The following is a 23,359-nucleotide window of genomic DNA, read 5'->3' on the forward strand; positions in this document are numbered from 1 at the left end:
GGACAAAAACAACTGTGAAAATCGAATTTGTATCTCATAATTTAAAAATCGACTCTCAGTGTTAACTCTTTGTTAATTTATTGCGTTTTAAATTGTGAAAAGAGTAAAAAAATAATAAAAATTTAAATCAATACGAAACAAACAAAAAAGACCAGTGAAAGTGTGTGGAATAAGAAACTTTTCGCATTGACAAAACAGCTGTAACAGATTTCTAAAATGGCAGCATATCAAATGAATTTCAACCAGGATTTTACGTAAGTTATAACAAATTAGCTAGCTAACATCTGCCCCAAACAAGCGTTTGCACACCTACTCAAGCCTTTCTTTCAAATAAAGAAGGTCATTGAGCAAAAAAAAAATAGCAAAAAAATCAGAGATACAACGAACGACAAATTAGACAAGTAAACAAGCGAACCAGCTGGTAGAATGAGGGAGGGGTTGTGGCATGACGGGTGAGGGGAACATTCGGTGCTAATAGCTGAACTGTAACAGCGCCTATCAGTACGTGTGCGTGTGTGTATCTGTTTATTTGTGTAAGTGTGTGTGAGCGTGTATTGGCGTCGTTTTGCTTATTAGAACATGCAAACAACCAGTTCTAATAGGAATGACATGCACACATTTATTATGAAATATAGGTAATGGCAGAAAAGTACACTAGCCAGCAAAGGAAACCATCACCTGACTACTATATAAAAATACAAATAAATATTAAACTGCGGTTGTGTATAAATTACGGTGTAAAGTTAACCAGAGTTAATCTGACATCATCTTAACGTTAACAGAAATGTTAGCGCTCACAATTGTTGTTTGCGAAACAGTGTAATGAGCAGCAGTAGCGAGCACTCATACAAGCAAAACAAACACACACATACTGTACAGGAGCAACAGCTGATGCTGTCCTCTTTGTATGTATTGTCTACTGGGCTTGTGACTGACTTGCAAGCTGAATAAACTTGTAAAGCTTCTTTTTTGCTAATTTGTTTTTGTTTTTAAACTTTGTTTATTTTCGCTCAGCTGATGTCATATTGAGATTAGCTCACTGGCCTAACCACCGTTACTTACTAAGCACCTAATGAGCTGCTCTCTCACACTCCACTCGTTCTCTTGCACTTTGCTCTCGCTAGCCAAAGTGCAAGTGACGCACAAACTAGAAGCGGAAACAATAACAATCGATATTGCTGCTTATGGCGAAAATCACAAAAAGAAAACACTTAAAGCATATGTATGTATGCATGTGACACACATACAAACATATATACTTATATTGCTATATACACACAGACTCACTCTCGCATCCATAGGCAAACTCAATTATATGAGCGGCAACAACAAACCTGATAGTCGCGCGTCATAAAGCGAGAACAAAGAGCTCAACAAAGGCTGCAAAAAAGAGATAGAATGCGAAACGCTTTCTAATCAGAACAAATCAATTTGCTTTTAAAAGCATTTTACAGGTGAATGCACAGCACAAACGAACTCAATTAGGCATTCGATTGAGCGTCAAGTTCAAGGGCAAAGGTGCAGCAGCTGAGCTAAGGCAATGATAGTGATAATGATAATGGCAATGATAGGGCAACTAAAAACACGTGTTGCAAACGCGTCCATTGTCCATTGAGCACGAATAGTGCAGTTATTTCATAATATCTCTGTTTTTGTTTACGCCAGCTGTTTGCGCCGTGCGTTTTGCACCTCTTATACCCTACATAGAGGCGATGTTATTGAAAGGAAATTTAAATTTTTAAGACAGTTTGTTAACAAATTTAATTTAAGTTTTAAACTTTCTTATGGAATTAAACTAATATTAAAAATTATATATGTATGTACAATACATTTTTAAATTTGGTAAAGAGCATTTAGGCTTCGGCTTTTACTTCAATATCTTTTCTTTCTGGTGCGAATGAACTTCTATCTACACTTTTTACTGAACATTTTAATTAATGTGCCCACTTCACTCCGTGTTGATGTGTTTACATTATTACTTTCGTTGCGTCATGGAAAACATACAAAAATATTATTGAGTAAAAGTATGAAATGCTCAGGCTTAGCTTAGTTGTTAGTAAACAGCACAAAAGGGGATAGCGTAAAATATAAACAACAAATCGAAAACAAGGCCGTCATGTTATCGCTTTTTAAAGGGGGTTTGACTACCAGTCAGTCGCATACAATTCAGTATGGCCTTGGGCCCCATTTTTTGCGACGACGCCTTTGCCGCAAAACTAGTTTTGATCCCATAAAATAAAACCACAAAAGCATTGAGAACCAACATAAAATCGGCTGAGCGACACACGTGTTGCGCTCATCGCCAGATTTGCGGCTCTCGCTTATCGTTTTTGGTTTTGCGGAGAAACGTGTCTGACATAAATTTCGAGTAAATGATAACAATAAAAACAAACATTTCCATGGTCAAAACTATTTTGTATAATTTCAAGTGCAAAACTTGACGGCAACAACAATTAAAACCAAAAGCTAATATAATTTAATTTTTTAAGCTAGCTGCAAAAACAAAAATTCAAAACGACCGCGTTTTGCAACACTGCGAATATTGTCGTGCTGCGTCACGTAGAATAAATACTAAATCACTTACCAAATGCAAAAAAATCGCTTCGGCTATGATTGACATAAATACTTATCAATAAATTTATAAATAATTAAAATTGATCAATTGTTTTCATAGTCTAAACTTATCAAAACCAATGAAATTCTATAGCTTTTGGTATGCTTTGTTAAAGTTGCCAAAGTTGAAATTTAAATTTACCGGAAATTGAGCACGTTTTACAGCACTGTCAAACAGTGTGGTAGTGCAGTGCACAGAATTAATACCAACTAAAATACCAAATCGCAGCAAGCGCAAGTAAAATATAAACAACAACAAACATAAACTGCATTTGACATTGAAAAAGGCGAAAATTGGAAAATAATTGGGTAATTGAATACCTGAAGGTGTGGAAAATCAATTCGCACGCTATGGAGCAGCGAGCTAATTTTCTAGCTCTAACGCTGCTCGACGCCCTGGAGGATGAGAACGAAACGGATATATTTTCAATGCTGGATCGAAACATCATCAATGCAGGCGTTGTGCCCTGCGAGCGAGGATTAGCTCCGTTGCACTATGTGTGTGGCATGCAGAACGAGGAGCTGGCTTTGCGTATACTCGAACGGTTTCTCGCCAGCGATCAGATGGATGTGAATGTGCGCTGTGATGGAAATATGACTGCATTGCATATCGCTGCGATCTATGGGCGCACGGAGCTAGTGCGCCTGCTACTGAAGCATGGAGCACGGCCAGATATTGCGGATGATGAGCATAAGCTGGCCGTGCACTATGCCATCGAGGAGTGTCACTTCGAGGTGTTGCAATTGATGCGCGACCACATTTACAGGGAGAAGCAGCAACAGAAACAGAAGTTACTGACGCCCAAGTCGACGCTGAAGTATAATCACGATGTCACCTCGCCCTACTACATCAATATAACGCACCGACGTGGCAAGCCACAGCCACAGTTTCCAGACGAGCCGGAGCAATCGGTCAACCTGTTTTCTCTAACTCGAGATCATTTAGCAGAGCTAACGCACAATCAGGATGCTTCGACATGTGGCCGTCGAACTTTGATCGAGAGCTGGCGGGATAAAGTGGAACGATCGCGTGCACGCAAATCCCTGCTGCAGGAACAACAAGTGGAAATGCTGGTCGATCAGGCTATAGCCCAAGAGGACTTTAGCTACGAACAGCATGTGCAGCAGACGTTGAGGCAAGCGGAGCAAGCGCCGTCAGAGCAATCCAGTTCCCCGGCAGTTGCTAGTCGAGCTGCCTTTGGTCAGCTGGTGGAGCAGGTAGCGCAAGCTTGTGTGCTGGAGCAGAGCTTCCACACAGCCCCAGAGGAGGAGCCAGAGGATCAGCAAAGGAAGCAGCAGCCCCAGGACAAAACATATTATCTCCAAATGACCGAAGCCTATGTGCATACAGACGATGAGAATGGCCTTGTCTTCTATGAGACGAAGCTGCTCCAGAATGATGCATCCAAGAAACAGCTCACGAAGCGCAAGCAGAACCATTTGGAGCCACCACCTACTTCTGTGCAGCTTGACAGCAGCGTGAGCACAAATCTTACCCTGCCGCTGGACTATGAGACGGACGCACTGCGTGCAGAGCTGACGCAGCTGGGCGCTCCAGTTGGACCCATTACACACACAACGAAAAGGCTTTACATCAAACAGTTGATCAAATACAAGAGGAATACAGCGGCTCTGCTGGCGGCACAGAAGCATGCGAAGGCGGCACAGTTCAAATACTCCGTGGAGCTGCATCATACGTTGCGTTCGCAGTCGGATTACGAGCAGATCGAGCGGTTTATGGTGCATGAGAACGCGTCTGCCCAGCACTTTGCCACAGCTGGAGGGAGTGGAAAGCAGCTGCGCGAGGGGCATCTGAAGCAAAGTTTCATTTATATGTTAATAGATCCGCGCATCTCGAGGAATCTGCCTGGGGAACGCGCTTTCGTTGATCCACTTAGCATTTGGTCTCGCTTCCTGGATGCCATTTTCTATGTGGGCAAAGGCAAGTGCTCCCGGCCCTACGCCCATCTCTATGATGCAATGCGTCAGCACACGCGCTTGCACCAACAGCAGCCAGCGAATGGGAAAAAGCGTGCGACTGGACGTTGTCTACTAATGCCGGAGCTGTTTAAGTCTCCGCCACCAGCCAATGGGAAAGCTGGCAGCAAGAAGCTGCAGCGCATCCTGGACATTTGGCAACATGGCAGTGGAGTCGTCTGTCTGCATGTCTTTCACAATATAATGCCCACAGATGCGTACACGAGAGAGGCATCCATTATAGATGCTCTCGGGCTGACCCACTTGACGAATTTGAAGCGTGGAGACTATTATGGACCGGCTCAGATCTGGACTATGAAGCAGAAGAAGCAGCTGGGCATTGCTTTACTTTACAAGGCGTTGCACATATATTTGGCAGAGGGCGAATCTCAATTGTCGCCAAGTGATTTGATTTAGACAGCTGTAGTTATCCCTATTAGCAATAAGTACCAAGTACAAAGTTAAAAGCGCGCCAAAGCAATTATTAGCTGGATCTCAAAGTGTGTTTAGAAAATACTTAGAATACTTACTTTAGAATACTATTAAAATGAATTAGAAATCCTAGTAAACATTAAAAATTACCTAAAAAAGCACTACGCTGGTATTTACTTGGATTTGGTATTTTTGTATGTGTATAGCTGTCACGCTCTTTCATGCACAGCGCAGCTTTGAGCTGTTTTCTTAGCTAAATGTTTCGGCGTTTAGTCATTAGTTTTTTATTATTTCTGCATATGAAACCCATATTTATGTTTATTATGCTTAAGCAAGGCTATTGCTTTTTGAATATGATTGATTTTTTTTATTTTTAATTTATGTTTATTTGCCGTTTGTCATGTTTTGCTGATTTGAAATCAAAAATGTGCCAAGGTTGCGGGTTCGAATGCCAAAGCAGCTAAATCAAAAAATTGCTTTTTTAGCTGTTTTTTGTATTTAAAAATGTAAAATAATTTTAAAAATTATTTTATATTAAAAATGTTGAGTAACAACCCTTAGAGGCAATGTATAAGCTGTTTTATATGTAGCTGCCGCTGACCAGCCCTCTCAAGTGCATTTACGACTTCCCTTCCTATCTAAAACCCAAAGCCAATAAAGCAACAAAAAGGGATGCATTTGCCGAATTCTCACACAATGCACACATACAATAACAAAAATGCAGCCGAAAAGCATGCTACATAAACTTGCAGAACCGAAACGTTTAAATGCCTGGGTGTATTTATGTTTAGGTCACTTAGAATTCTCAACTGGTTATAGTTGGGCACGAATGGAGTAAGTGTTGTTTGGCAGTGTTAGGTTATCTTTGCGCAGAGGCGATATCGTAACCAATGAAGTTCTACTGAGGTGCGATTATTGCTAGTTGAAAACTTTAACCAATACCCCGCCATGGGGACGTGAAATACCGTCCACTACGGCAATTTTTGGAAGCCCGAGAGGGCTAATAAAATGATGAATTTGGTAGTCTAAAGGAAGTAGTTGTCTTATATATGATTAAGGGGCGGAAACGAATGGGATTGGCACTGAAGTTTGTTTGAAGTAGTGTTAATTAATGTTTTCCTTTGAAATATGCTAAATATGGCTGCATACCATTTTTAACACCCGCAGCTCGCTTTCTGTGCTGAGCAGCACTGGTCTGCGTTTGTATTCGATTGCCGGCCAGGATAAGGTCGAGGAGATCTTTGCCAAGGACAATACAGAGCAAATACGCATTGTGGAGCGGCTGTTTAACAGCTCGCTGGTGGTGCTGGTCACCTCACAGAAGCCCAACTGCCTTAAGATGCTGCACTTCAAAAAGAAACAGGACATATGCAATTGCTTCTATCCTTCGGAGATTCTGTGCGTGCGCATGAATCGCCAACGCTTGATTGTTTGCCTGGCGGAGAGCATACACATACATGACATACGCGACATGAAGATCCTGCATTCCATTGAGAATATAGCGCCAAATGAGCTGGGTCTCTGTGCTCTCTCTCTCAACTCCCATCTGGCGTTTCCCATCTGCCAGTCCAGCGGCGAGCTGCGCATCTTCAATGCCAACAAATTGCGCACAGGCATGACGATCAAGGCGCATGACACGCCCCTCTCAGCGCTCACGTTCTCGCCCAGCGGCGCACTGCTGGCCACCGCCTCGGAGCGAGGCACTGTGATACGCGTCTTCTGTGTGAAGAACGGCCAGCGGGTGCAGGAGTTGAGACGAGGCGTCAAGCGTTGTGTAAGGATCGCTTCGCTGGTCTTCGCAGCGAGCGGCGATTATCTCTGTGCCTCCTCCAACACGGAGACGGTGCATGTCTTCAAGATCGATGCCCGGGCTGTGGAGGCGGCGGAGATGAAGGCTATAGGTGAGTGAATGTAATTAAATAGAAGTTCGCCTTAACCAACATTTCGTCCTACAGCTGAAGTGGCAGCCAAATCGGACAGCAATACCAAGGAAACGACAGCCACGACGACGAAGACGTCAGCGACTGCAGCCAGCACTGCTTCTGTGGCAGCGGAGGAAACCAATGAAGCAACGACTGCTAGCACGGCCGCCAGCTGGGGTGGCATGTTTACCAAGGCGGTGTCCTCGCTGCTGCTGCCCGCCCAGGTCAGCGATGTCTTGGCGCAGGATCGCGCCTTTGCCACGGTGGTGCTGCCACAGCCAGGCCTCAAAAACATTTGCGCCCTGACCCGAGTACAAAAGGAACTGCGTCTGCTGATTGCCTGCGAGGATGGCTTCCTCTACATGCACGACTTCAATGCGGAGCGTGGTGGCGCCTGCAAGCTGCTGGCTGTGCATGACTTGCGTGGCGCTCTCGAAGATGTCATCGAGTTGCAGCTGAGCGAAAGTGTGCTCAAAGCACAGACGAAGACGCTGCCACAGCAATCACTGACTATGCTCAAAAGCTGTGCGGCTAGTGTGCTGATCGAGAATCCCGATCCCGTGGCGGACAACAGCTATGCGGGCATACTGCGTGGCGAGCAGGCGGACGCCATGTCAGGTGAGTGCGACTGCATATCTTTCTATTCCACCTGCTCATCCAAGCCCTTTTCAATTCATAGATTCCGACAAGTTCCGCAAGCTGTGCGATGCCATCGACACGCCCACAAAGCTGTACGACGAGCGCCAATTCCCACCCGTTGCCATCACCGCAAAGGATTGACCACGAAGAAGCAGCACACGGGACATGGTCTTTCTAGATAAAACACAGTGTGGTTGAGCAAGAACTCTGCATTTCCAAAAACCCAAAAAAAAAAAACAAATATAAAAAGTATATATCTACATAAAAGGCACCAAAAAAAAAACAAAATTTAGCAAATTATTTAAAGCAGTTTAATTATTTTAAGTACAAAAAATAAAACAAAAAATACTCGCAAGAGAAAAATGTAAAAAAAAGTATTTTAGTTGTAGAATTTATTTTGAATTTATGTCGAGTAAAATTTTGTTTTCAAAATGTTTGTATATAACTTGTATAGCTGTATCTAAAATTTTTATTTAGAGCTGTATAGATATCTCATTCCGTTCGCTCTCTTTCTCTCTCTATCTCCCCCTCTCTTTCTCTCTGTCAGCGCTGTTTTTATTCAACTTCAAAAACTTTGTATATTACATATATATTTATTAGTAAGTGAACGTCGTTTATTTTTTTAATAATGTTTAAGCAATTCGAAAGCTCAAAAAAAAAAAAAACAAAAAAGGCGAATTGTCGGAGAGAAAGATAATCAACTAAATGTACCTTAAACAATGAGCAACAACAAACGTATTCAATTAGCTTTGCAAGTAAATATAATATGTGTAACATTAAAAATAATTAAATATTGCAAATATTTTAAATTAAAAATTAAGTATTAAATGAAAGTGTAGATTTAAGATAAACGAAATATTCAAAATATATCAATACAGTTTAGACAAACAAAACAAGATAAAAAACAATCTGAGATTCGCAATCAATTAACTTAAAATAAATTGTATTAAAAACAAATTACATTAAAATGTTTATTAGAGAAAAAGAACAAGTCAATATGCCCAAAATATAAATTAAACAAAACAGAAAAAAAAACAAACAAAAAAATAAAAAAACTGCAAAAAACCGAAATATATGAACGTTTTTTTCTAAAGGGTTTTTAAGAAAAATATTTTGTGAGAAATTTTATAATACTTTGTAGGGTTTCTGGTTTCGGGAAGTGCTGCTTAAAACTCAAAGTGCTTTGAAGCCATTTGCCTTGTTTGGAGTTTTGTTGAATTAAAAATTCTTGTAAATGCATTTTTTTGGGTATTTTTAGTTATTTGCTAAGCTACAGATTGAGTCAAGCGGCGAATTCAAAGACTTGTATATAGAAGGGTCTTAGCATCAACCCTAAAGCCCAACATTTTCTGCAGGCTTAAGTATAAATACTAGTAAGCATGGTATACACACGTCTATATGCATAGGAGAGTGTATATATGCATAAGTGTGCGTGTATGTGTAAAAAGTTATTTTTAAGCAAGTCAACACTTTAATACTCTTCCTTTATCTGAGCGTGCACTAATTTGCAATGCTACTCACTCGCTCTCGCTTTTTCTTCAAATTAGCTTCCATTGCTGTTTATTCACACATACTCACACATATGTATATAGATTTAAGAGCGCAATTGTTATGAAGTGTGAGTGAGACAGGCAGAGCGGTATTCAATTGCACTAGGCTTAATTCTTCCATGGGAATGAGAGAATAAGCATATACTAAATTGAAATGGGCTTTGATTGTGTGTGTTTTATAGTTAGTGATATTGGAAAACTCCACGGATATAAGGATTAATGGCTTAAAAGCTCTTTGAATAAAATAACATTTTGTAAAAATCGATTTAAATTCCATTGCTCAATTGGCTAGCTCGCTGATCCATAGACTGATCCTGTGGCTGGTGTTGGTGGTGATGATGATGATGATGGTGATGATGATGATGACGTCGCTCAGCAGGACGTTCCTCTTCCACCACCGGCGCCTCCTCATGTGGCGTTGATTCAATACTCATTTGTGTAGATTTATCTAATTTCCAACCAATTTCAGGCGGTGGGGGAGTTGCCTTTTGCGATTTAAGCGAAAACATGGATCCAATCTTCTTAAGCTTGCTGTGCACAGAGGACTCCGCATCGTGGTCTTTACTGGATACTCCGAGAGATTTGGATGAATGCTTGGAGCGCGTTGAATGCGACTTAGAGGCTTTTGATTTGGATGACGAGCTGGAAGACGAAGAGGATGAGCTGCTCGATCCGACGCTTGCGTGCACCGGCTTTGTGGTAATCCAAATGCACAAAGCAAACATCACCTCCGCCTTGAGAGCGTCCTTCAGCGAGATCTGGGAAAACGAATTATTATAGAATTATTTAAGAGGTATGATTCTCACCTTTTCCTCGATCGCCACTGTTTTTACGTTCCAGAAAAACTCCGTGCAGCCCAGCACCATGGCGGACATTAGACCCAGTCCCAAGACCAGAAATACGCCACCGACATTCTCCAGTCCCAGCTCCGGAGTATCTGCGTTCCCTTCCTCGGCGCCCTCGCAGCTGCCTCCGCCATACATCTCCTTCCACCACTTGCGCTTCAGCTCAGAGAGGACACCCAGCTCACCCAGCTTCAAGACGGCGCCGCTTATCTGTTTGCGATACGGTGAATCTAGAGTAGAATAGAAGAAAAAATTTCATCATGTGACTTGACTTAGGTCAGAAATTAACCTACTGAAGGGCATTGCGATGCCATAACTCTTGTAGTCCAACCAGCCGCCAATTTGCATTAGATCGCACTTACGCTCCACGTTGTACTCCAGTGTAGTAGACTCCATTAAAAAAGCATACATATTTTTTCCTTTCTGCATTTAAAAATATTTTAAGCAAGCGTAATTCATGTAGGTTTTAAACGGTATAATAAACGGTAGGATGAATATACATGCAGAGACGCTAAATCGTCCACCACAACTTCATTTTTGCTCATATGGTTAATTCGCTCTCGCTCTCTGAGAGTCAAAGAGTGATTGCGACTTGCCTTGTGAATTGGGTATGCATTGTCTAGCTCTGTAATAATAACATATATACAGACACACATTTGTATATATGCATATGTGTATATGTAAGCTTGTTGTTTGAGTTCGTTTCAAAATAGAGAGCGCGCAAAGCAGTTACTATGTTTGTCTCTGTCTTTAGCATGTTATTTTCAATGACGATCAGCATAAAAGACAAAGCCAGTTTCATTTCAATGTGTAGTATTGACTTTGCAACTCGTCTCACTTGCGCCCACTACACACGCTTGGCATTGGTTTTTAGTTAAGAATGATGGCCCCTTTGTATGTGAATATCATGCAATATAACAGTACTTTCAAAAGTCTCATAATATATATGAAGATTTTGATTTTTTTGTTATGCATGACGTCACAGCTTGAGTTTCTGTTTGATCGTACAGTAACTATTTTTAAAATATATGATATGACCCATTACAAGGTTGTAAAATAATATTTAAAATAAAGGAATTAAATAGGAATCTTAGTTTCACTTGCAGTTTTGTGCGTAACCTCTTGATTGTGACATTTTGAGACTTACTTGCACTCGCTCCACGCCTTCGTCGTTTGTTTTGGTGAAAACTGACGGCTGTGCACTTTCCATGGCTGTCCACATTTTCTGATAGACACTGAAGTTGGAGTCCCTGAAGAAGCCCATTGTAGAGCCGCCCAATAGAGCGCCATATTTAATTTTCGTCTGGCCCGCAAGATCTTCGGCATTATTAATGGAGCTGGCTTGGCGCGAGTTGGTCAGAAACGCAGCTAAGTTGGCCGTGTAGGAGTTCAACATCATCAGAGCAAAGAACCACCACATGCCAGTCACTAGACGTGTTGAGGCGGCTCTGCGCCAAAAAACAGAATGTAAATTGGGGTTATAACTGTTATTTCACGGGAATTTCCTCACTTGGGTAATATATCGCAACCTTGGCCCATAAGAGAGCCAATGGATAGCCACATTGTATTGCTCAGAAACCATATATTCTCCACCTCCTCGGGCTCCTTGCAAGGATGCGGATTTTCCCAGTCATCGGGCGCCATGCGAGCCAAGGCAAAGAGCAAAAACGATATAAACAGATACGCAGAGCCCATATAGATCCAAACGTCCAGCGAGAAGGGCGATAGAAATGAAAACAGATCCGTCGGTGGTATTGGTGGCTTTGAGAATAAAATACTAATGCCCAGATTCATGAAAGGCGGCGTAAAGTCCACGGCTTGACGCCTGCCCGAGGTCATGGTCAGATCGCAAATGCCCAGATCCGCGTTCTATATGAGAGTTGAGGAGATATTTAGAGAATCTGTATAGTATCTATATGTATATATTAGTGTTTTCTCTGAAATTATATTTCTTGGATCACGCTGACTTAAGCTGGGTTTGTTCTCACCCCATCGAGCAGCTGCCTTACGATCCCATCCCATGTCTGCGTGACTTTGTTCAAGCTACCGTATTTGCCGTCTGGTGACATGCGGAATTCATACTTAAAGTTCAGCATGCGAGCGATGTTATCGATCAGATCGAGGGAATAGCCCTCGTAACGCGAATTGCCCTGCAGTATTTCGCCTTCTTTGGGCTCGCGCAGCGTCAGGAAGGGCGCTCCAATGCGTGAGGAGATGATGAACGTTTTGTTCGACAGCTTTTGGCCCACGCGCTTCTCGCTCTCCTCGTCATCGTTGCGCACATTCAGACCATTGACCGGATCCCAGGTGGCCAGATCCAGGAAGCCCCCGGCATCGATCTCCATGAAGCGCAGGCTGAAGTAACTGCGCTGTCCATACTCATTGAAGTCCACGCGACCCGTGCCAACCTCCTCAGAGCGCTATGTCATAGAGGTTATATAGTGGATCCATTGTTTAGATATAGCTTGCTTACCGCCTTCATGAACTCAATGATGCGTCTGCCATGTGGCCAGGGCTTTTTGCGTTTACATTCGATTTCCGGCGCCGAGAGCTCTTCCAAGATTCCCAGCTCAGTCAGTCCCTTGGAGAAGAGCCACACAGCATCGTTCAGCAGTATCATTTGCGTCTTCACCTGCGTCGGCAGCACTTTGTAGTAGCTTTCCGCGCGCTTCTCATGCTCCTCCCAGTCGTGCACAATGTTCTTAATATGATAGTCGGTGGGATCCATCAAGCGAACTGTTGTTATATTCGCCTCCACGTTCATAATGTCACCCAGCTCCAAGGTGTGTGTATCCAAGAGGGGTATAAAAACACTCTAATTTTGAAAGAGCAAGCAAAGCGAATAAGCTACATTTATTCTCAGGTAATCTCTCACCTTGCCTGCGTCTCACCTGATATTCACCTAGCATTTTCAGCTCATGAGCTTGTTCTAACACTCGTAAAAGATTCTCCGGCGAACAGTGCAGTACGAGACAATTATCCGTGGACAGTTTAATTTCCTTTAAGAAAGGTCTATGATCCTCGTCTGGACCCAGTTGTCTGACTGTTGTGGGATTGCTGCTGGGATCACCGATTTGCAGTACATCCTGCAGCTGCTGCAGCTCTGTGGGTAGTCAAAGCGTTATATATAAAAATAATATATTTTCAGACAATCGATATTTTCAATATTTTTGTTGTTATCGTTTATCGATCAAAGGAAAAAATCGATTTTAAAACATATTTCACGCATATTTAACTTTAGCAAGTGGTATATAGGCTAGGTATATTGACTTTATTCAAGTTCCGAATCGCACGAATATCGATTGAAAGATAAAAAGAATTTTCACAGCAAATTTCACTCTTATTTCACTCAAACAAATGAAATTTCCACCTTCATCTCTATTCAAACTTTTCATTTGATATTTGTGGTGATTGTGCATGGTCAGTTAGCACTGTACCTACCTCTCTCCGATTCATAGACAATCGTAAAGCTGCGCCAGCCAAAGCTCTGCACGATTTCGGCAAATCCACGCGCCAGCAGTAAATTATCCGGATGCAGATTGAGGGTCATCGAAGAATGTTCATACTGTCGATTCTCGGGCAGCCAGTCGTAAACGATATGCGGTATGTCCAGCGTGTGGCAAATGGAGGCAACTATGTCTATCGAGATGCGCAAGATGAATCGATCGAACCAAGTGGAAATTGCTAGAGAGAAACTTGCCTGAGCTGCTGCCCGTGCTGGGTCCAAAAATAGCAATGCAGCCCTGCGAAATCAGTTCACAAACTGCAAGCAGAATAAATACATATTTCTGGTCTACTTAAGTCTTGGGACTTACCCGTTTTCTCCATTATGAAACTGTCCTCAGTATTGGCATAGAGCACAACTGGCACCAGTTCTATGTTGCGTTCCATGATATTTGCACGTTCCACAGCCGTGCGAAATGCAATTTCCGCCTCATCCTTGTCCGATGTAAAGATGATGCCTGAACAGCGCAAATTTGACCCAGTTTTCTCGCCTTTACTTTCCTCAAAATTTCATTGAAGAACTTACCCACATTAAACTTCTCCCTGGCTGCGGCCCAATGCAGAAGCAACAAGCAGAACGGGGCGTATGCGTAATATTTGATAAGCATTTTTTATTGTTGATATTTAGGCATTTTATTATATTTTACTGATGATGTAAAAACTTGCAACTAAAACGTACGAAGGCCTGCAACACAATGAGCTATGTCGCCTATATATATATATATATATATAAAGTGAACTATGCTAATAATAAAAGTTATGCGAAAATCTACTCAGAGCGATGGAGCGAGAGAGAGAGAGAGAGCGCCCTCTGTTGTTTGTTGTGCTAAACATATTCTAAACAAGAAGAAACGAGTGAGAAATTCTTTGTTTTTGGATTGAAGCCAGCGAATTGGTTTACTCTGTACATATACCATACGATTTCTGATACATTGCTATGAATTTTGTAGTAGACTAATGATGCTATACCTTCTTGCGCAGCGTATGGTCGTAGAATATGACCGTGCCGTACTTGGGTGAGTTCACTGTGGTTCGGTGTACGTTGCGACTGAATGGGGTGTCACGACAGCCAACAGGCAGGTATTTGTGATCGCCTTTGTGCATAAACATGAGGCCGTAGCGATCGTGGTGCACAACCTTAAAGTTATCACTGTCCGTGTGATAGAGTATATTCATTTGGGCATTGCGATAGCTCAGATGGTGCGGCATTGGCCGCAGATAGGCCTTGCCCTCATAGATACCCTTCCAGTTGGAGTGATTGTACGCCCTGCGCGTCGTATTCATCCAGCTCATGCCCAAATCGATATACGCTGAAATTTCCGAGCCTTTGATATCAATATGCATTGTGAACACGATTGTCTGTTGACGGCCGGACAGTTGGAATTATTGATCATCTGCAGTGCGTCTCGCTTTCAACTCACCGCTATAATCTTGGAAAAAATGGGTATTTCACGCTGCTTGAACTGCAGCAGCACTGGATCCTCATTGTCTGGCGACAAGAATCTGCTAAAGTGGTTGTCGGCCATGGCCTTTGGTCGTATCGCTTGCATGGCCAAAAACTGACGCCTCTTAAATTCGGGCTTCTCATATGGAGTGTTCGTGGTGCGATAACCCAATTTAATGACTTCTGCGATCACTTTGTGGTTTCCCAAATATTGATAGTCCTGTTTCACCGTAAACGATTCTATATAGTCATCATACTTCTCAAAATCCAAAACGCTGAAGTCAACATTCTTGTCCCCCATTTCTTATACTTTTCTAAACGAAAAAGTTTCTTTCGCTTACTATTGGACCATGTAAGATTAAGCCAATAGATAGGCTCGCATACCTGTTTGGTTTTACGCTGATTTTTAACTTTTTTTGGTTTTATTTAAATAATAAAATCTGTTTTTTTATTTTTGCTCAAACTAAGCAAGAGTTTTAAGTGTTTGTTAGTGTATGAAGTTTGTTTTTCGTGGGATCATTGTGCTAGTGTGAAGCCTACTTGATATTTAGAGCAATTTAGAGTCCTTCAGCTGACCCGGCCAAAAATAAATTTAAATAAATAAAATTTTACTGTTAATTTCAAAATACAAAGACGTAAAAGTGCTCTAGTCGACAGTGCTAAGCTAGAAAATACCCTGACGCTGCGCAGCGTTGATGCTTTCATCATTCTAAGCATATGCACACACACATTCACATGCACGCAAACATATACACACACACAGGAGTAAGCACTCTGCTTACAGCGCAGCGCTGCGCTTGAGCTGCGCTTAGGCTGCGCTTGAGCTGCGCTTGGGCTGCGCTTGAGCTGCGCTTGGGCTGCGCTTGGGCTGCGCTTGGGCTGCGCTTGGGCTGCGCTTGGGCTGCGCTTGGGCTGCGCTTGGGCTGCGCTTGGGCTGCGCTTGGGCTGCGCTTGGGCAGCGATTGGTCAGCGCTTGGGCTGCGCTTGGGCAGCGCTTGGACTGCGCTTTAGCTGCGATTGGGCAGCGCTTGGGCTATGCTTAGGCTGCGCTTTAGCTGCACTTGGGCAGCGCTTGGGCTGCGTTTTAGCTGCGCTTGGGCAGCGCTTGGGCTGCGTTTAAGCTGCGCCTGGGCTGCTCAGGGGCTTTACTATGGGCACATAATTGTTGAATACCTTTTCTTCTAGCTGAATTTTCTTAATGAAAATTTCAGGGCTCTAGTCGTTTATATGAGTGTATTTGGTAAAACACAAGTCCCTAGAATTACAAATAAGTTATTTGTTAATTTTGGGCAATGGGGGAGAAGTATCCAACATCTGTGTATTCGTTGCGGAAGCCCACTCAAAAAAATTCGAAGCTTATATTAATGGAAAATGAAATGAAACTATCGATTCTTATCGATTTTAATGTATGTGTTATCGATAATAAAAATGTTAAGCTCGATAAGCTTCATATAACATTTGAAATCTATAGTTCGGGTGGCTTACGATCGTAGCCATCATACGGACGGACATATACTCAGCCGGAAGGCTGACTCAGCTCGTCGTTATTCCACGAATTTCCATTTCAATAATTAAGACATTTTATTGTTAAATATTGTTTATTTTTGCCTCTTCCTAAGCCAAAGCTAATAAACATAAGCATACATACTTATAAATACACATATACATATATATATATCTACATATATCTATATCTGCATATTAAAAATTATATATATATATCTATATATATATATGTATGAATATAGGCATGTAAACTGTCTTGTTCCAAGAGGAGGTTTAGTCTCATTTCATCCCCAATCGCTTGAGCTGGCATCGCAACGTTCGATTCCAATTTGGCTTTGAGATCTTGAACGTCTTCAGTTGTCTAATTCTTGTTAAATATGCTATCTAAACCTAGAAATCTATTGTAAATGAAGGGGTTCATTAAGCTATTCACAGTCAATTCTTACCTATAAACGACGCGACCAACATACATGTAGTGTAAACTGTTTTTTTAACGTGTTTTTCTTTTATTTCATTTATTTTCCTTTTTTACATTGTGGCGTTTATATTAAAATCAAAATGTCCAGTAAATACGTTGTTGGGCTATCATTGTATTTGAACGAAATTGATAGTTGGATAACCATTTTAAGGACTTCTGAAAGTGTAAAAGGTTGAAAAAGCAAAGCTAACGGGATGGATTTTCTATTGTATAAAATATGTGGAATCTTTTAGTTCAGACTGTTTGCATAAGAAGAGTGTAAAAGGGCAAAGAAATTGGAATAAACTTTATTTTTGCCGACAAAAATAAGATTCAATGGTAAATTTTATTGAATATCTTAAGAGATTTAGGTTATCATATGCTGAAAGTTATCGATTATCGATAACTAGCAATTGATGCAACCTAATCTAAACGGTTGCAATTGATAACTTAAAAGCTTAACGCAACTGAAGTAAGTTATCGATAGCTTAAACAGTTACCATCGATAACTTAATCAGCTGATGCAACTGCTGCAGGTTATCGATTACCTAAACTTAACTGCAACTGCAGTTTATAGGAAACTTTAATCTTTTTTTGTAATAATACTTAAATATTCGAAAAAGAAAACATAAAAATAATATAATAAATATAAAAAATTTTTAAAATATATACAAAATAATTAAATTAAACTGAGAAAAATAATTTTTCTTTTATATATATTTAAAAACTAAACAATATAACGGTTGAAATAAATATATTAAAAATATATACATATATTATATTGTAATTAAAGTAATGTAAGTAAACTCTATTTTTGATATTCCTAAACGAATAAATATATTAAGCAAAAAAAAAATACATAATATAAATATAAATAAAACTATTAAATATTTATGTATATGTATTTATATAATTTTATAATTATTATATGATAATTAAATTCAACTAAGTAAAACAATAAATTCCTCTTTTTAAATATATTTAATATAATATATTAAAACAAAAATAAAACATATATAAATAATAAAGTAATATAAATCTAAAAACAATTATTAAAAAATATAAACAAATATATGTTTAAAATATACAAATATCCTTTTTATGCTTTAATTATGACCAAAATCTAAGCTTTAACAAAATTCACAATCATGCGAAATACTTTTATATATTTCTAGATGTTAATAGGGTACCCTTTGTTTCTGTTTAACTATCTTTGAAGTATCGCAAAATATTTTTTTTTTTTTTTTTTTTTTTTTTTTTTTTTTTTTTCGTTTTTATTTCTTTATTTTGTTGCAGCTTATTGTCTTAGACTCTATAGCGCATTTAGCTCTAAACCTTAACTAATGGGAGGGCAGATATGCCAATTATTCTGCACTTGTAGCTACTATCTTAATTAGTTCTAATATTGTCTAGAGGATGCAATCTCTTCAGTCTTCGCCTATTGTTGTTTATAGCCAGGTTGCTTGCGAGATGGTTAGGATGCGCTGCAAGTCTGTCCGCGTATCTTGAACTGTGTCGCCCAATGAGTTCAGCAACTGTGGGAATTGCTAAATCCCTATGTAAGACTGAGTTTCTTACAAACCAGCTGGCTCCAGTCCATCTGCGTAGTGCTTTATTCTGCAGGGTCTGAATTTTGTTCCTTGTAGTCTTCGCCGAGGAGCCCCATAGAGAGATACCATATACGAAGGTTGGGACAACTATTGCCTTGTAGATGGCGGCCTTGCTGCTGTAAGACAACTTGCTTGAAGCTCTCAGCATCCAGTCGAGGGTTTTTAGCTTGCTTTTGCATTTTGAGGTTACTTGACTTATGTGCGCTTTAAAAGTCAGCCTTCTGTCAAGAGTGATACCAAGGTACTTTACTTTTGAGGCTTTGGGAATAGTGGGCCCCAATGCAACGCTTGGGCAATCTCCTCTTCTAGTGGCGAAGGTAGTATGTACAGACTTTTGTGCATTAATGGTGATACACCACCGTTTTGCCCAGCGTCCGAAAGAGTCCAGATATTTTTGTAGTGAGTCTGAAGCTTCTTGCGCAGATACGTGACGTGATAAGATGGCGGTGTCATCTGCATAGGTCGCTATGAGTACTGCATCTGTACTTCCTATATTTGGCTCGGGAGTTGGCATATCTCCTGTGAATAAAGTATAAAGTGTTGGGCCTAGAACACTACCCTGTGGTACTCCAGCCATAATTGGTCTAGTCAAGGATACTGTTTGCCCCCTTGACACTTGGAAGGTTCTTCCAATAAGGTATGAGGATAGCAACGCGAAAAATGGGGCTGGAAGGGTGGTCCTCACTTTCTGCAGCAGTCCCAGGTGCCAAACTCGATCAAACGCCTGTTTGATGTCTAAAAAGACGGCAGAGCAGTACATCTTTTCTTCAAAGGCTCCAAGGATATGGTGCACAACTCTGTGAACCTGTTCCGGTGTTCCATGCTGTCTCCTGAAGCCAAACTGATGGTTTGGAATGGCCTCCTGGCGTCCCAGATGTGTCAGTACTCGTTCCAGAAATATTCTTTCGAATATTTTGGAGAGTACTGGCAACAGGCTAATTGGTCTGTACGACTCAATTTCTCCCACGGGTTTGCCAGGCTTAGGAATCATCACAATCACGGCGCGCTTCCAGCAGGCTGGAAAGTGCCGGATGCGGAGCATGGCGTTGTACACCATAGTTATGTAGTCTATGGTGGAGTCAGGCAGTGCTCTAAGGACTCTGCCGTTTATTAGATCATATCCAGGGGATTTTTTTGCCTTCACTCTTCTGATGTGTTCAAGAACCTCTTCTTTTGTACATCCAGTTATCTGGTCTTCAGCTGGGAGGGGCGAGAGAACGATGTCTTCTGTTGCTTCGATTTCTGAGGCCTCTGCGGTAATCACCGGCGTGAATTGGTCTTGAAGGTGGTTTGCAAAAGCCTCAGCTTGAGCTTCGTCTCCAATGTGCCAGGAACCAGAAATGCTCCGAATGGGATGACGTCGTATTGGCTGCCGTTTGAGCTTTCTTGTAAATTTCCATAATTGAAACTCTGCGTCAGTGGGCGATTCAGCTCGTACCAGCGCATCGCTGATACACCTCTTTTGAAGCAGGGCGAGAGCAGCTTTAAGATGCCTCGTGGCTTCGTTGTACATGGATTTGGCATCAGGCGTGCGTAATCTTAACCAGCGTCTCCTGGCCCATCTTTTGTGTATTAGTAGGTGTTGGGCCTCCAAGGTGAGGGGGATGTTGTACGGAGACTGTTGTCTTGTTTGGCAAGATGGTGGGGCGGCTTGGTGCGCAGCTTTGACTATTTCTTCCTGCAGTTTGTTTGCTGCGTAGTCCACGTCTTCAGGAGTGTTAAGTTCCATTTCTATGTGCAAAGAGTAATGGAGCTCGCGCCTAAAGACTCCTAAATCTGATCCTGCTGGCAGTAGTTGTTTCCTAATGGGCAAGGGCTGTGGCTGCGCGTGGATTGTGACTATTAGTGGCAGGTGGTCAGAGGATAGGTCCAAGGATTCTTCAATGGTCAATTGCCGGTCACAGATGCCTTTGTAGACAGCGAAGTCGATTGCCGAGGGCCTGTGTCCATTAATTGGGTAACGGGTGGGGGCTCCAGTCGCCAATATGCTGAATTGTAAGTTTTGAATCGCCTCAAATATGACTTCTCCGCGACGATTCGCACTATTGCTTCCCCAAAATGGGTGCCATCCATTCCAGTCGCCGCCGATGAGGGTCTTATTCAACCTTTGGCCTAGAACCTGTTCCATGTGATGATCACACAGACCAGTGTTTGGCGGAAGATAAATTGACGCAACTTCGATCGCTCCAATAGACGTAGGCAGGGTGATGGCTGAGACCTGCATTGTTGCGTTGCAAATTGGCAGTAAAGGTGTATGCGGTATTGTTGCTCGTATGAGGATTGAGGATCCACCAAAGCAGTTTGCTCCTTCACCATGAGCCTGATAGTGTTCGTATCCGAAAATTTGTGTAGTGGGGCACTCATGAGTTTCTGTTATTAACATTATATCTATGTTTTCTTGTGAGAGAAACGCAGCCAGTTCCTGAGTCTTGTTTCTCAGGCCATTGGCGTTCCAGATACCCACACGTAAAGCCATTATTTGTAGGCAAGCTTGGTTATGATGGCCATTAAACTGTTTAGCATGGTTGCTTGTTGGGATTGTACTTCTCGCATCGCTTTGAGCTCGGCATTAATTGCGTCAAACTGACGTTGTTGTTGCTGAAGCATTTCAGTGAACAAAGTGTCACTTGTGGTATTCTTATTTGACGGTCCACCTCTAGCGGCCTGTGCGTAAGAAACACCACTAATAGGCGTTGCAAAGCTCGTGGCTTGGGTAATGCTCCGGGGCCTTGTAATTTCGGAAGCAGTACTCGGACCCGTAGACGGTGTTTGTGTGGGACTCCTTTTTTGTGCTGGGGATTGCAATTTGCGCAACCGCTTGTATACTTGGCAGCCCTTATAGTTGGCTGGGTGCTGTAACTCACAGTGCACACAAGTTGGTGCCTGGTCCTTTTCGCGGGTGCAGTCTTTGGATGCGTGTTTCCCGGCGCAACGCACACATCTGGGAGCTTTGTGGCAGTAGCGTTGTGTGTGTCCAAATTCTTGACAGCGATGGCATTGTGTCAGGTCGTTGTATCTTCTTGGCAGTTCCACTGTGCAGCGTTGCCTGCAGACAACTCGAATGTCCAAAATTTCTTTGTTGTTGGGGGCCTGAGCCACGTCAACAAAAAATATATTTAGCGGTGTTTTGTCCATACGGCTCAGTGGGTTGTGCACATTTGTAATTGTGTGGCCTTTGGTTTCCAATTCCTTTTTAATTAGTGTTGTATCAGTGCTGGAGTGAAGCCCTTTGAACACGACTCTATATGGTTTGTCCTCCTTAAGCTGGTAGCAGTGGAACTCCAATTCCAGCTTAGTAAAGTGGTCTATAACTCTGCGATAGTCCTCACTGCATTGGGTTAATACACCTATGTTATTCTTCTTTGGCTTAATTACGTATGATTTAGCATCAATTACTTTATCTATTATCTGTTGAAGTAGGGCCACAGACTTGATGTTTGGACACCATATGGGGGGCGGACGAGGTTTCGGAGTAGTTTGCTGGTCGGTCAATACTGGGGCTTCTGGAGCTACAGGTGATTCGCTGTAGTCTTCATCTTCTTCTACGAGCAGTGAAAATCGATTTTCTGATATTAATGCTGCATTGCTGGTGCTTGGTTCGTCGAAGATGAGCCTTTTCTTGATGGTTTTTGGTGAATTTGGCTGTTTACGTTTCGTGTTTTTGTTGTTAGTGATGCCTTGCACGGAGGCGATATCTATTTTTGAGTTTATTGGCATGATGGAGGCTTGCCTATTTGCCATCACAACGTTAAGCTGGGCTTGCATTTCTGCATTTACCTTTACAGCTGTAGCGAGGTTATTGACATTAGATGTCATCGCGGATTGTGCTTTTGAGTGCAGGCGCACTCGCGCCAAGCGACGAAATTTCGTAAATTGCAATTAAAGCAATTGAGTTACGCGGAAGCAAGCGATAAGAAAACGCTGCGTGTGCGGTTTTTGTTGCTGTTGCGTTGAAGAATGCACCGCAAAGTTCTATTTTTAGAACTCTGCAGCAGTAGAGCTTAAGCGAAGGCTGTTCGAATTCACGTCTTTACAGGTCGAACGACTGATCGCGATTGGGCAAAATATTTAAGATCTTCCATAATACCTATGCACATTGCTCAATTCTTCTAAAACAACAAACTTGTTTGATTCGTTTGATTGCCGAAGACATGCACATTAGAATTTCAACTCGTTCAATCAAAAACATGAGGAACACTTGAAAAGATCAAAGAGCGATCAAGCACTACTCGTATAAGATCAAAATGCTGCCAAGATCGAACAAAAGCGCGATCATCATAATATTTGGCACACAATATGAAAAGCTGCTGACACACAGAATTATGTGTGTGAGTAAGTCTGTATGTGTGTGTGTGTGTGAGAACAAAAAAATAATAAATAAAAGTGAGAATGGCAAAGACACGGCAGACTGGATGCCGCCTACGTCATTGTCAGGCGCCATAAATATGACCGTGCCACATGGCACAAGGCACAAGGCACATGGCACATGGCACTTCCCCAAGAGCAGAGAGCACATAGAGCAGCGCAGAGCAGAGCAAAGCTGAGCATGTCGAAATGAAAATTGTCGAATGGAGAGCGGACACAGTTAGGCCGGTTGGTCAGTGTGCGTGCTTAGCGCTCCAAGACTGGATGCTGCGGTCGCTTGGAGCGAACAGCTGAAAATAATCTAAAAAAAAAAAAAACAACAAAAAATAAATAAAAAATTTGAAAATTTTACGTAATTTTTGAGTGTATATACAAGCATAAATATATATATAAATATATACAAGTAAATGAAATGGCTGTTGCATTTAGAAAAATCCAATTGGAGTACGCTGTCTAACTAGAATTTCGTGGTATTTGTATTTGAAATGAAACAAA

The 23,359-nt window shown here is 41.7% G+C and overlaps 4 protein-coding genes and 1 non-coding gene across 6 annotated transcripts; 3 read left to right on the forward strand and 2 right to left on the reverse strand.

The window, feature by feature from the left end:
- The first annotated feature begins 98 nt into the window (after window positions 1–98).
- LOC111602311 (WD repeat domain phosphoinositide-interacting protein 2) lies at window positions 99–7,852 on the forward strand. Its single transcript, XM_023319312.2, has 4 exons — window positions 99–254; window positions 6,190–6,923; window positions 6,978–7,562; window positions 7,624–7,852. The coding sequence occupies exons 1-4, from the start codon at window positions 217–219 to the stop codon at window positions 7,722–7,724; spliced, it is 1,458 nt and encodes a 485-aa protein (XP_023175080.1). The 5' UTR covers window positions 99–216; the 3' UTR covers window positions 7,725–7,852.
- LOC111602310 lies at window positions 2,682–5,085 on the forward strand. The gene has a single exon (XM_023319310.2). The coding sequence runs from the start codon at window positions 2,965–2,967 to the stop codon at window positions 5,005–5,007; it is 2,043 nt and encodes a 680-aa protein (XP_023175078.2). The 5' UTR covers window positions 2,682–2,964; the 3' UTR covers window positions 5,008–5,085.
- Window positions 5,884–6,023, forward strand: LOC111602391. The gene has a single exon (XR_002751615.1). It is a non-coding gene; the product is annotated as a U4 spliceosomal RNA (small nuclear RNA).
- Window positions 7,853–9,114: 1,262 nt separating the features above from the next.
- Window positions 9,115–14,166, reverse strand: LOC111602214 (glutamate receptor ionotropic, kainate 2). The gene is made up of 12 exons (XM_023319191.2): window positions 14,009–14,166; window positions 13,794–13,940; window positions 13,679–13,741; window positions 13,420–13,617; window positions 12,870–13,081; window positions 12,452–12,793; window positions 11,967–12,398; window positions 11,489–11,847; window positions 11,126–11,426; window positions 10,272–10,401; window positions 9,940–10,208; window positions 9,115–9,891 (listed from the first exon to the last, which is right to left on the reverse strand). Exons 1-12 carry the CDS (start codon window positions 14,088–14,090, stop codon window positions 9,400–9,402), a joined length of 3,027 nt encoding a protein of 1,008 aa, XP_023174959.2. The 5' UTR covers window positions 14,091–14,166; the 3' UTR covers window positions 9,115–9,399.
- A 186-nt stretch (window positions 14,167–14,352) lies between these two features.
- LOC111602217 lies at window positions 14,353–15,475 on the reverse strand. Of its 2 annotated transcripts, none has more exons than XM_023319194.2 (3): window positions 15,311–15,475; window positions 14,904–15,235; window positions 14,353–14,841 (listed from the first exon to the last, which is right to left on the reverse strand). In XM_023319194.2, exons 2-3 carry the CDS (start codon window positions 15,225–15,227, stop codon window positions 14,446–14,448), a joined length of 720 nt encoding a protein of 239 aa, XP_023174962.2. In that variant the 5' UTR covers window positions 15,228–15,235; window positions 15,311–15,475; the 3' UTR covers window positions 14,353–14,445. The 2 variants fall into 2 exon arrangements, with proteins under 2 accessions (XP_023174962.2, XP_023174961.2); XM_023319193.2 differs by having other exon boundaries at window positions 14,904–15,240; window positions 15,311–15,474.
- Between the last annotated feature and the right edge of the window lie 7,884 nt (window positions 15,476–23,359).

Source organism: Drosophila hydei, unplaced genomic scaffold (genome assembly GCF_003285905.1).
Source record: "Drosophila hydei strain 15085-1641.00,03,60 unplaced genomic scaffold, DhydRS2 tig00000149-arrow-pilon, whole genome shotgun sequence".
Classification (NCBI taxonomy): domain Eukaryota; kingdom Metazoa; phylum Arthropoda; class Insecta; order Diptera; family Drosophilidae; genus Drosophila; species Drosophila hydei.

Bases quoted from the DNA above. Each gene is read 5' to 3' on its own strand.
- LOC111602311 (XM_023319312.2), top strand. From the start codon at position 217: ATGGCAGCATATCAAATGAATTTCAACCAGGATTTTAC. The intron at 255-6,189 runs GTAAGTTATAAC...TAACACCCGCAG, and splicing joins AATTTCAACCAGGATTTTAC to CTCGCTTTCTGTGCTGAGCA. The intron at 6,924-6,977 runs GTGAGTGAATGT...TTCGTCCTACAG, and splicing joins GGCGGAGATGAAGGCTATAG to CTGAAGTGGCAGCCAAATCG.
- LOC111602310 (XM_023319310.2), top strand. From the start codon at position 2,965: ATGGAGCAGCGAGCTAATTTTCTAGCTCTAACGCTGCTCGACGCCCTG.
- LOC111602214 (XM_023319191.2), bottom strand. From the start codon at position 14,090: ATGCTTATCAAATATTACGCATACGCCCCGTTCTGCTTGTTGCTTCTG. The intron at 13,742-13,793 runs GTAAGTCCCAAG...TTCTGCTTGCAG, and splicing joins TTTCATAATGGAGAAAACGG to TTTGTGAACTGATTTCGCAG. The intron at 11,848-11,966 runs GTGAGAACAAAC...ACTCTCATATAG, and splicing joins TAAGGCAGCTGCTCGATGGG to AACGCGGATCTGGGCATTTG.
- LOC111602217 (XM_023319194.2), bottom strand. From the start codon at position 15,227: ATGGGGGACAAGAATGTTGACTTCAGCGTTTTGGATTTTGAGAAGTAT. The intron at 14,842-14,903 runs GTGAGTTGAAAG...GGCCGTCAACAG, and splicing joins TTTTTTCCAAGATTATAGCG to ACAATCGTGTTCACAATGCA.